Source organism: Rhea americana, unplaced genomic scaffold (assembly GCF_003343005.1).
Source record: "Rhea americana isolate MKP2758 unplaced genomic scaffold, rheAme1 scaffold_257, whole genome shotgun sequence".
NCBI classification, from domain to species: domain Eukaryota; kingdom Metazoa; phylum Chordata; class Aves; order Rheiformes; family Rheidae; genus Rhea; species Rhea americana.
Window position 1 is genome coordinate 374,298 of NW_028186376.1, and position 12,660 is coordinate 386,957.

General features: G+C 37.9%; 1 protein-coding gene across 2 annotated transcripts in view; it reads left to right on the forward strand.

The window, feature by feature from the left end:
- The window catches only part of GATD1 (glutamine amidotransferase class 1 domain containing 1), an 11,343-nt gene extending 458 nt beyond the window's left edge, over positions 1 to 10,885 (forward strand). Inside the window, exons 2-8 of one of the 2 annotated variants that reach the window (XM_085307329.1) lie at positions 909 to 985; positions 1,357 to 1,462; positions 1,952 to 2,059; positions 2,710 to 2,804; positions 5,066 to 5,159; positions 6,922 to 7,033; positions 7,491 to 10,885. In XM_085307329.1, the coding sequence (XP_085163455.1) occupies positions 909 to 985; positions 1,357 to 1,462; positions 1,952 to 2,059; positions 2,710 to 2,804; positions 5,066 to 5,159; positions 6,922 to 7,033; positions 7,491 to 7,494 (596 nt within the window). In that variant the 3' untranslated portion in view covers positions 7,495 to 10,885. Of the gene's footprint in view, positions 1 to 908; positions 986 to 1,356; positions 1,463 to 1,951; positions 2,060 to 2,709; positions 2,805 to 5,065; positions 5,160 to 6,921; positions 7,038 to 7,490 lie in introns of those variants that run through there. The other variant, XM_085307330.1, reaches the window with a different exon arrangement.
- The last annotated feature ends 1,775 nt before the right edge of the window (positions 10,886 to 12,660 follow it).

Here is a 12,660-nt window from a genome sequence, read left to right on the forward strand (position 1 = left end):
CATACCCAGCTCTGCTGCGTACACGCACCCTCGGGCGTGCAGGGCTGTGCTGCATGTGCCCCCGCCAGCGTGCGGTTGTGCTTTGTGCATCCTCCCCGCGCCCCCGTGCGTCCACAGTCGTGCTGTGCGTAACCTTTGCGTGAGCTAATGCAAAGACATGCAGAGCCTTTTCTGGGTGCAGTGCACGTCTGTGTCTGGTCTATTGCCCCCTTTGTGCCTGTGCCACGTTGATGTCTTCTGCCAAGCTGTGTGCTGGCATCCCCCTCTTACTGCAGGTCCTGACATGCATGTATGTACCCAGCGTACACTGCCATGCAGGGTGTTTGTAGCCCCGCATCTTAGCGGTGTGTCCATAAGAGTCCCTGCATGTACACATCTGCACAGCTCAGCTCCACCTGCTCTCTGCACATGCTTGCTGCCCCTGCAGGTGCACCTGTGTTGTGCATGCACAGAAAGCAAGCTCATGTATGCACAACTGATATGCATGGGCATGCACACATGCCTGTATGTCCCTGTGTACACAATATGTGTTTTGTGAATACATACCTCCATTCAGTCTTGCACCACCTTGTACATATTATGATTTTGAGTGGTACTGCGCTCACAGATACACCTGGAAGAACTGCCTAGAACTGCTTTTTTTTCCTCTCTTTCTTTCCTGTCACCCCCCAACTTGGACAAACAGAGTATCTTCATCATGTATTTCTCAATACATAGTGATAATGAGAGCTGTATATTTCTTAATTTTAAAAATAACCATCTGAAACTCTTGGGAGTTTTTAACATGAGTAGAAAACCCAAGTTTTTATAAAGGCAATGCTAATATACTTGTAAAATGTAAAGTACTAGTATGATTTGGTTTAAAATGCAATGGCTCTTTCCCTAAATTGTTGGACTCTGTTTTGCAGGTGTGTCAGCCCAGTCCTTCCTTCATTGCTTTACACTGGCTAGCTCTGCTTTTAATCTGCAAGTTGCTACTCCTGGAGTAAGTAAAAATGGGAGGTTACTGTGATTTATTGTGAAACTAGTTGATCAAAGAAGTAGTATACTAACTTTTTGAGAGATGTTTTATTCTCTTTGCAGATGAAGGTACTAATTTTTTTAAACTTTGTTTTTCTTAATATTGAACTGAAGACCTAACGACACGCTTCTCGAGGTTCAGTATCTTCACTATTCAGTGTGTGTTTTCCAGAGTGAAGAGATGAATCTTAAAGAATCTCTTCATTAGAAAAATTGGAAAACTTCACTACTCTGATAACTAAAGTCTCACAAATCTTACATGCTTATCCTTTCAGAAGCAAAACAGAAGTCTTTGTAGTGATACTAACCAGAGTCTTTGAAACATGTTTCTACTAGGGGAAATCAATTGATTTTGTGGGTGTGAATGAAAGCAACATGCGTTGGATACAGGACTTCCGTATGAAATCATATGCAAGCCCTGCCAAATTGGAGTCAATTGATGGTAAGGGTCCTTACAGTTGGCTGTGTGTCATCTCCATTTATTAGGGAAACAGATGCTGCTTAATGTTAGAGTTTTAGGGAAATAGGATACAAAAAAGAAATACAACTTACATTTTAAGACAAAGCCCTGACAACTACAGTTGCTAATTTAAAAAAAAATTATTATTGAATGGTAATTGTATAGTGTATTACATATTGTTAATTTTGGAAATGCATAAACATTTTCCTGAAGTAGAAGCCAGCAACAACAACAGTTTTAAGCTTTGTCTAGATTAGACTCTCTCATTGGAAATATGTATTACATGTCTTAAATAACTTTTTTATTCCCCACGTAGATCTGGTAGTTCTTCTAGTTCATTAAGTTTACATAATATTTGACTGAACTATGTGATATTATCTTAATTTTTTTCAAATCTGAAATGGAAATATGATCAGGGTCATTTTGTTTATTATGTGTATGATGATTTGTTTACTCTTTTTTCCTTACTAGGTGCTAGATATCATGCATTGTTGATTCCTAACTGTCCTGGAGCTATGACTGACCTTGCAAACAGTGGATACCTAGCTAGGATATTACAGCATTTCAGCACTGAGAACAGTAGGTGACCATCATTAGATATTTGAGTTGAATAAAATAGTCCAAACTAAATCACTGTTCGTGCAAGACTGTTACTTTGCAGTAACTGCTTTTAAGTAACATCACAGAGGTCTCAAAAGATTTAAATTTCTTTACATAATTGAAGAATGTTGCCACATGCAGAACTGGGAACAGCTTCTTTGTATAAATGTGTCCGCGTTAAAAAAGAAGTATTGTCTTTGTATGAATGTATAAAAATAGTATCAGTAGCTTTTGAGTATATTTGTAAGAAGAGAGTTCTCTGCCTTATGGTGATGCAGGAGGTGATGCAGGTCAGATAGGAATATTGAATTTCAGATGCAGATACAGAATGTTCCAGAATCCTCACTGAAGTCCTAATTGATCAAGAGTTGTATGCAGTTGTCATCTGAGCACGTGTATTTCCCTTGTGCTAAATGGGACTGTTTCTGGCCTTATGGTTAATCACCGGTAACTCTTTGCAAGACTGAGGAAATTCTTATGTAGCGTGCAGAAAAAAACATTATACTGTAAGAGTGTGTAAACAGTCTGATACAATTTTATTTCAGATAGGCAACACAATGTGACATGTAGAATCTTGTTTTGGTTGTTTAAAGATACCGTTTCTGAAATATACTTTGATTTTTTTATAGAACCTGTTTGTGCAGTGGGACATGGAGTTGCAGCTTTGTGTTGTGCCACCAATGAGGATAAATCCTGGGTGTTTCAGGAATATAGCCTGACAGGGGTAGGTAACTTTGGCTATTTCAAGACTTTTTTTTTTCCTGATCTTATCCTAGAATTTCCTTCAATTATAAATCATTGATTTGGTAAACTAGACTTACACTCAAGAGCAGGAGAACTGTCTTTCACAAGGGGCGCAACACTGTATGTATGAAGGGATTATCTCACTACATGTATACAAACTGTTGTTTGGAGATTGTTCTTCTCATTGTTTCTTAAACTCTAAATTGACTCGATAGAATGCCTGAACTGACTGCCACAGTTCTTTGGATTCATATTAGGCTTTTAAGAATTACCCTGTTGAGTTTCATGAATGCTGGAGGTAACTTTTATTTCTGAAAGTTCTTTTTGCTTTTAAATGATGGAGAAAGTTTCAGGAAAACGGAAAGCTGTTTGTACAAACTGGCTTCTAATTCAAAATGTGGATAGATACTGTTGATGTTTTGTTAATAATACTGTCTTATCTCTGACCTCACAGACTACTGCATTTATATAGGACCTACACCTATTAACCAAGGTAGAGCAGACTTACATAGTACAACTTTTAGTTTTGAGAACTTAAACACAAAGTTACGAAATAAAGTTTGTAGCACTCTCAAAAGCTTTCGAAGAGTGTCCTAGTGTGCGTATATTTGCTATTGCAATCTATGATAAAAATTTTTATAATAAGATGCATAATATGGCCTAGTTATAGTTGCTATGGAAACTATAAAATTCATGTTCCTTCTCTGCACGTGGAATCTGAACTATTATATTGAAAGAACTCATTAATTTTTCTCTCTTCATGGAAGTGCAGACCTATTTAACTGTTGAATTTTGAAATGCACATTTGGATGCAAATTCTGTGTCATATGCAGAGTCTAAATAAGAGTACTGTTTACAAAGACTGAATCTCAAAAACACCTAAGTGAAGTTAATCGCATATGCACTGTTCAGGGTCCAGACCTGCATTCTCTACCCAGTTAAATAACTGGTCTATACTTCACTCTTCTGTGAGTGCAGCTGCACAATATGCTTTTATATTCTGTTTTGAGTGGTTTATCCACAGAGAGTAGCTCAGTAAAAACTGCCTACTTCTACTAGAAATGTTGTTTAGAGGTTCTGTAACATGGGTATGAACCTGCAGTTCATTCATGGCTTGAAGATAAACAACCAGTGCTACAATACAGGTTTTATTTAAGAGTGAACGTGTTTTGGGTTTGAGGACTGTAAGCATCGGAATACTAGCACCTCTAGACCATGAAAAATTGAAGGTCAAGCTGTATGCTATTGGAAAAGAGGCTTCCCTTACATGAAAGTCTTAAGCTATTTCTGGGGTCACAGAGCGAGAGTTTTTAGTATACTCACTTGACTTTGCTGGGATAATTTCTCTTTAGTAACACAATGGAACACTTTCAAAATATACAATAGAACTCTATTTTTAAAATAGTTTGTGTGGTTAGGTGAGCAAATACAACAGTGAGAATATCTGGTTGCAGTAATATCCAGTGCACCTTTTTGGAGCACTGATCTTGAGATAGAAATTGAATGTTGATACCTAGATTTAGTGTTCCCCACCAGACTCACTATGATATGTTTTATTACAGGTAAGCAGTGAAGTGTTCTAAGCTCTTTGTTGAAACTAAGCTATAATTCTGTCTGTTCTATGGGTACAAGATGTTGTTTCCTCTCTCTATAACGGTAATTACACTGAATTTAATTCGGATGGCAGCCGGTAACTTTATATTCCCTTACACTTTGTAGGCAGAAAGCATATTTTAAAACATCTTGAAAACTAGTCATTTGGAAATTTAATTAAGTGGAATTATAAATATAATTGCAAGGCGTGATGTTGTGTTAATCCCTGGAAAGCTTTGTAGTTCAGAGGAGAGAGAATCACAGACAGGACATACGTTAGGGATGTTGCTTAGTCATTCTAATAAAATAGGAAATGTTTGAATGTTGATAACCCAAAAATGCAGGTATACTTTGTGGTCTGAATTCAAAAACGCTTCCTTCAGTTGATACTCCAAAATACACTTGGTATCATTCTTTCTCTGTCTCTTTATTTGACTCACATAAGAATTTTCAGTTTGCTCTTTACTGGTATGCATAGAACCTGTCCTTCGTCACTTGGTTTTATGTTTTGTTTCTGTTTCATTTTCTGTATACGGTTGAGAGAATGATGGTGATATAGAAAAATAAATTGTGGAGGGAAGTCTTTCTTGGTTTTGCCTGAGCTTTTTTTGTAAAGCAAGACATTTATTTCCTTTTCTTCTTTTCCAGCCCTCTGTGTATGAACTAATAAGGCAGCCTAATTTTGCCAGTTTGTCCATTATTGTGGAGGATTTTGTGAAAGATTCTGGAGCTACATTTAGCGGTATGTCACAGTCTTGTTGTCTTTGCTGAGTGCTGAAGATGAATATCATTTTTATAAAGGTGAACAGGATTCTGACAGAATATCTCTTGTTTGCATTCTCATTTCATGGATGTAAACAATAGCCTAGTAGATTAAAAAAAGATTAGTATTTTTGAGTGCCATGAAATACTGTATGTGCAGAAATAAGGCAATACACTACTCTGTGTGTTGAGTACTCCATGAATACTCTTTTCACCCCGTGGTAAACATGAGGTAGCATATCCTGCAGTGAAGGAAGAACATGTACTGCAGGGAAGAATGTGGGTGGGAGTTACCATGGATCTGCTGATTCACGGTGATTTGATAGTCTCTCCATACCTGCAGGGGAGTACATGTGTGTATGTAGGTGGTTTGCTGCAATTGGTCCCTTGCCCTGTGGCGGGGAGCATGTACTGTGCTGAGAGAGAGATTAACTTGTTTTTTATTCAGATAAATGTGTTTCATCATTTAAAGTTGGAGGGAGTATGCTGAATGATTGTGGTTGCTTTGATTAATCGCCTAATAGCTATGGTTCTGTGGTAAATCTGGTTTTGTAGTGTTTTCTTTTTATCAAGCACTATATATATATGTTATTAGTAGTCACAAGCGTTAATAGTTTGACTGTCAAATTGTAAAACCTCAACTTCTGTGTTGGATGAGAAACCAAATCCATTAAAATACGGAAATGTTATTTTTTGATGGTAGATTATTTCTGGAGGCTCAAGAAAAAGTATCATTTTCCTGTACATGCTGCTTTCTTGCAAAACTGAAGAGCTACAGGGAGAATTAAATAATATACTGTAAATGAATGTTCTTCAGTTATGACAGTCTCTTATTTAGTTAGGTAAATTTTTTAGGTTGTATGCTTAAAGAGAGTAATGAGGTGTCCATGGTATTTAAGTCATTAATCCTTTATTTAACAGACTAGTGCAAAACAATGTACTGATACTGTTTGAAATGGCTAGAATAGACAGGAATAGACAGGAAACGGAACCAGACTCCTAAGGCCATGTATATGTTTTCTCTAACAAGACAAAAGATATGTCATTGTCTTGTTGAAGTGCTATATATTCTTTGTTTTGTGGTTGCCTGGTGGTAGTTGATATGTCATACATGTTTGGTTGAAGTGGTACTGAGCAAATTAAGCAAGAAGAGGAGAATCATGTGTGAGGACCTTGAGCCTGTATTTAGATGGTTGGTAAGGGGCTGGGAGAGAGGAGAAAAACGTGAGTTTGTCATTAATGGCAAAAATAATGTTTCTGTCTGGAATTAAAAATACTAGGTGGAGTACTGAACTATTGCTGGCAGATATTAACGTCGAGGTACTATCACTGGCCAAAAAATAAATACGTTTCTGCAGGCTTTTGGTAGCAGGGTGGTTTCAACTTCGATGTCTTACATAAGGAGAGTTTATACTGTATTGCATGGTGATTAAAATTTACAGGTATATATTTTGATGCGTTTTCTTTGAAATACATACTTTACTATTTGGTATCACTGAATTTAGAGGTCAGTCCTACTGTCCTTCCAGAGAAGGACTTCATAGTGAAATTGTTTCAGGATTAGGGACTTGATATTATCCCTGTCTGTTGGGGTTATAGATCGGCATGTCAGTCACCCAGCGGATAGGTTTGAAATAGTTATCTTATGTATTAGAATTTCATCAGAGACGTGATACTGAAACTGTGAAGTAGTGTCTGCTCACAAAGTATCTGTTGTTTTTTGTTCTTTCCCTTGTATTTAGCAAGCAAGCCGGATGCTGTACATGTTGTGCTGGACAGACACCTGGTGACAGGACAGAATGAGAATTCCACTGTTCTATCAGTCCAAAACCTTATTCTTCTTTGCAATAGCAGGTGAGACTATAGGGGAGTAAGTACTTAGAGTAGATGCAGTCACTAAACGTCTTTCAGTTTTAGGAATATTGTCCCCCAAAAGAAAGTTTTTCCTAATTTAACTGCTGAAGCACTTGTTGTCTTTGTTTGATACAGCTATTCAGTCTGTTAAGATTTTTCGGTAAAAAACATTTACTATTGTGTAGGAAAAGAAGGGGATGTGAAATGCACAGCTGTTTATTAAGGTTGTTGAAGTAAACCATAGAACGGATTTCACTAAATATTTCTGTTAAGAGAAGCATCTCTTCTGTGTAGTTCTTCGTGCTTTGGCAAGTTAGCTTTTAGTTAGCTGTGTATTAGGATTCTGGGAATGATCAGGTGTTGTTTCTTTGGTAATAGCCTGGTGGGTTGATTGTCTTTTGTTTTGTCAAATAGAAGAAAAAATGTAAATAACCACAAAAAATCTTCTTTTGTTCAGGTGAATGTGTTAAAAGTCCTTTCCTGGCTGTGGACGGACAGATCCTGTGGTGTTTGGATGTGTTTCATTCAGCAGGAAATGAAAGGGCAGGTCTCTTTGCAACTAGGATGAATGAAGAGTCAGCAGGCTAAGGATTTTCTTGTCTATTAACACTCTTTAGATCTCTGGCACGGCCTATGAAATGACTGTGATGGTGAAGTGGCAATGTCAGGTTTTGCATATATAGAATGGATGAAGATTGTGAATAAGAAAAAAGTAAAGTGTACCACACTTCAGATGTGATTATGAATCCATCTTGAATTTTTTGTTCCTACATTTTTTTCACTGCATCTCTCGCTACATCCTTAAAAAGCCTTTGAGCTCTGTTTGTGAATCATTTGACGTTTGCAGATTGAATATCAAAAGCTACACTTAATACTTCATTGACATGCAATCTGAGGTTTGTTCTCACCCACCCTTCGGTGATTCACAGAGTTACCCTCTGACTCTGTATCTGTCTTGAACATTTGGATATGCTTGGAATATGATGGAAAGTATATAGTAAACTCTGTCTAAATAAAGCAGAACCAACTATTTGAAGGCAGTTCACTGTAGCGATGCTGTTGGCATAATGTGTTTTCTTCCTTGCCCGTTCACATTAACAGACTACTGTTTAAAAAACAACATTATATTTGCTCAACTGATTTTAAATGGTCTTCTTATTCTTTATTTTTTCTACTCTCTTGTGATGCATATGTTACTATTTTCATTTCTATTTGATATGCTTGAAATATTTGGTTCTGACAAGTACATTGCAGTTGTCTTTTGCTGAAATTTTATGCCAGAAAGAAAAAATCTGGACAGTTAATGTGTATCCAATGGGTCAACTGAGGAATCAATTTTAAGATGAATTAAGATTGACTTTCTCTGTTTCTTTTTGAGCTGCATCAGCATTAAGATGGATTAACAGTTTTCCTTCACTTTTGGAATTGAGATCAGCGTTTCAACAGTGCTCTGTAGGAAGAAGGACCTTTGTGGTTGTTTCTTTCTTGGTAAGATAATCAGATGTTATGACCTATCATCAGGTAGAGTAATTTTTAATGTCTGTTCTGCAGAGGTATATTTTATTAGTTCTGTCTTTTCTCATGAATTCAGTGTGAGTTTTAAATACAATCTGCTGTGGGATTTTTAGCAAACCTTTTAGCAACTTATGTGGCTCCTAATTGCCACGCAATTGAGTGAACTCCTGGCTGCAGCTACAAAGTGCAGTCTCATTTCTAATTAGGAGTCTGAGAGGCTAGAAGTCTACATTACCTTTCAAACTGTGTTTCCTTGTGATTTTGTGACAATCATTTGGCCATTTATTACACATCTGGAAAAAGCCAATATTTGTGTCTAGCAAGTGCCCAGGGTTGGGAAGTTCTGTCCGGGTCTCCTGAAGAAGCTGTTCGGTGAGCTTACAGAGCTAAGACAACCATAGGCTTTGATCTAAGTCCTTATTCTGCTACTTGCCCTTATTTTGTCCCAGCCAGTGTCTACTGGAACTGTTTTGTTTGTGATATAAGGAAGTTCACTGATGTACAAAGAATATTACCTTTTGATTTTTGCAACACTTCTTGCTGTATAGGAGCAGATAAAGAGGAGTTGCTATATTTTTGTTCTTTCATATCGGGTGTCCATTTTTATCTTCTTAGTAATCTAAACAGTAGCCAGTGTTGAAGTTGCTATTGCAAAACAGAGAGGAAGAATTGCATGATCTGTCAGAAAGTGGCTGGGGAAGTGATGCGTACATGAGCGTATGTCTACAAATTTTAGTGGGGGACTCTGGAGAGGGAAGGATGCTGGCTGTGTGGATGTGGTCTAGCTTCTAGTAACAGTCCAAGCAAATTACTTTGAGAAGACAACCCTCTCTCATGTAGATTGTGGACTAGTATTGTGTTGTCCTTAGAAATTGCATTGACAAATTGTGAACAGTTAGTGACAATAATTCTTGTAAGTTCTCATACAGTGTGAACAGTTTTAGCCAAGGATTGGAAAGAAATAATTCTAAAGCATGGAAGAATAACATTGAATTGAAGTAGAAAATATGTGAAGCTGTTCTGTGTCATGCTGTACACATTAGGAAAGTCTTATTTTCTCTTTTTTGGGGGGAGGGGGAGTATTAGATCACTGAATTAAAATATGAAGGCAGTAGTATACATAATTCTTGCTTGCTGTTTTTTGACTTCTTTTCTTTCAAATGCATACAGGATTAGGATTAATTCCACTCTTAGTCCACTTTATCAAGAATGATACATGRAGTGTTGATGACCTTTCACAGTAAATGTTTTCATAATCAAAATTAGATTATGAGAGAGCTTTCAACACAGCATGTAAGTGTCTTGACTCGACAAAAAGTTTACCCAACACATTGGGCTACTTCTATTTATTTTATTTTGAAGCTAGTTAAAAGCAGCAGAGTTGAAGTGCAGGCCTCCAAAAGGCAATGGCGTATTTGGTTTTGAGTATTGTAGTGCACTTCTCTGCTTTAGTTCTGTGTTAATCATGTTCTGTATATGTAACAATTTTTTGCCTTAGATGTATTTACCTCAACTAAAATCATGAGGTGAGGTTACAGAAAAAAGCAATGTTTTTTGGATAAACCTTACGTTTTAATTTTCCTGTGCGAAGAACTTCAGCCTCCCATTTTGTATCCTTTTTACATTCTGTTCTGAGCTTTGGTCTTTCTCAAATTGAAAAGCAGACCTATAAAGTATCACATCTCATGCATCAAAGACATGGTATTTATCCTGGGTTTCGGTTTTCCAGCAATTGATTAAAATTGCTTCATGCCTTAAGATGGCATGTATTCTCCTCCCCCTAACTGTAAGAATATCATATGATTAAACCGTTCAGCAGTCCTATTTAAAATACTTCTCTTACCCGAGAATGTACAACAAGGCTGTGGCAAATAACACCAAATCTTTTTTTTATTGTTGGTTTTTCTGGGCTGCTAGTTTACAATGGAAGTGTTGCTTCCTGTCACTTTGTAACTCTCAACTTTTGAGTGAAAAACCTATCTTTACTGACTTCTTAGCTTGAGATATAATCAAGCTTTTTTGTAATTCACCATCATTCATGCTAATCTTTAGTTTAAAGTTATTTTGGATTTAAAGGTCTATGTTTATGATCCATTTGGTTGTAAGAGTTAAAAATTATGTATAGTTGACTTGACCTAGTGAGAAATCAGCTAGAGACACTATCGGCATTCCTTACAACACACCAGCTCCTGACATACTTGTTTAGCACATGTTCTGTGGTGTCATAATTCTCCCTCTACCTAACTTGTATGAAGCAACTTGAGTGTAGCAACTCTTAATATTGCAGTGAGAACAAACTTTTAGCAATGGTTGTAAATACAGAGTATTTCACTGTCATCTTTGTAAGCAGTTGCTTATAGAGGATTCTAGCATTTAAATCACGTGACTGGTCCTTTTGTCCCGAAGTCAGAAACTGCTGCTTAAACAAACGGAGAGCTTCAAATTCTGGAGATTTCAATCCCACACACTGTTTGATTGAGTATCACACTCTGGAGTGCTTGGTAGTTCATTCTCACAGATGTTATCAGTAAGGCTTGTTTCCTTGGAAATCCATCCATTCTCTACAACCTCCAGGTGCTGATTTTTCTGGGAACCGCATACAAAGTAGGGGTTCCATCTTAATGGCTGAGCTCACAGAGCACTACAGGCAATCTGATAGCGTTTCTTTGACTGGAAGTATTGCAGTAACCTAAGTAGAACACCTAGTCTGCTCCATGATTTCCAGGAATGTTACGGGCATCAGTGGACAGAAAATGGAGGGACAAGAACATGGGACATACTACATTTTTCTAATTGGTTGGATGGAACTTATAGAGCAAACTGTTTAAAGAAGCTGCTGCTGCCTTCCCCTATAAAAATGATTTCTTCCGTCTGTCTGTCCTCCCAGTAGAGATGGGTGCCTCACTCCAGAGCCAAAGCAGAAAAATACTAGGGAGAGGGATGGAGTGGGGAGAAAGGGCTTGTGCATGGCAGAGATACTTATTATAACTAGAGTTATCTGAATGTGGACAAGGGAGCATTCAGTTCTCTTGTTCCCTGGAAGAATGGAAAGTCTGATTTAGGGAAAAGAAGAAAGAGGGAGGGCATGCTGAATCCTTGGCATGGGAAAGAGGTACAAGCAGAAGGAAATGGGTTTGAAATACTGGGAGAGAGGCCAGGAGGTAAGCAAGGGTCCCCTGGTTTCTGAACTATGCAACTCTTCTCCTTTCCACACCTGTTTGAGAGTAGTGGTTGTAGTTCAACTTAGGAATTATAAATGGACTTAACACATGGAAACATACTCTATACATATGGGCAGCCTGCTGAAGTATCTTCTAGAAGCATCAGAGTGCTTCCACAGTATGCAGAGCAGAAACATTTATGGGGTTAAGCCAAAGAGAAAAGGGGCTTTCTCAACTAATTTATCTCTAGGATGCTCTTTGCAGCAGTTGTCTCATAGCTGTAGAGAAACATTCCTGTATTGCACCCCCCAAAAGGATTTCTTCACCAACAAGAAGACAACAGAGATCACTGTGCATCCCAGAACCACACCCAACACCAAAGCTGTACATTTGGTCCCTGTAGGTGAGAAAGGAAAGGTAAAGAATATCTAAGGAAATAGGAACCATCAGCAGCAGCTTTACACGTATGTTGTAAGGAGGGATGTTTAGAACCATTTAAAAACAGAAACACAAAGTATTTACAAGCTGATGCAACAGCTGGAGTGAGCCAAGACCTGCTTGTGATTTGATCTGAATTTTGATACTTTGTAAGTTTTAGCTGAATTTAAATTTTGGCTGAAAGAGTAGCAAAAATATATTATTATTACAGAATCACAGAATAGGTAAGGTTGGAAGGGACCTCTGGAGATCATCTAGTCCAATGTCCCTGCTCAAGCAGAGTCACGTAGAGCATGTTAGACAGGGTTGCATCCAGGTGGGTTTTGAATATCTCCAGAGAAGGAGACTCCACAACCTCTCTGGGCAACCTGTTCCAGTGCTCTGTCACTCTCACAGTGAAGAAATTCCCCCTCACATTCAGGTGGAACTTCCTGTGTTTCAGTTTGTGCCCGTTGCCTCTTGTCCTGTCACGTGGGACAACTGAAAAGAATTTGTCCCCGTCCCCTTGACGCC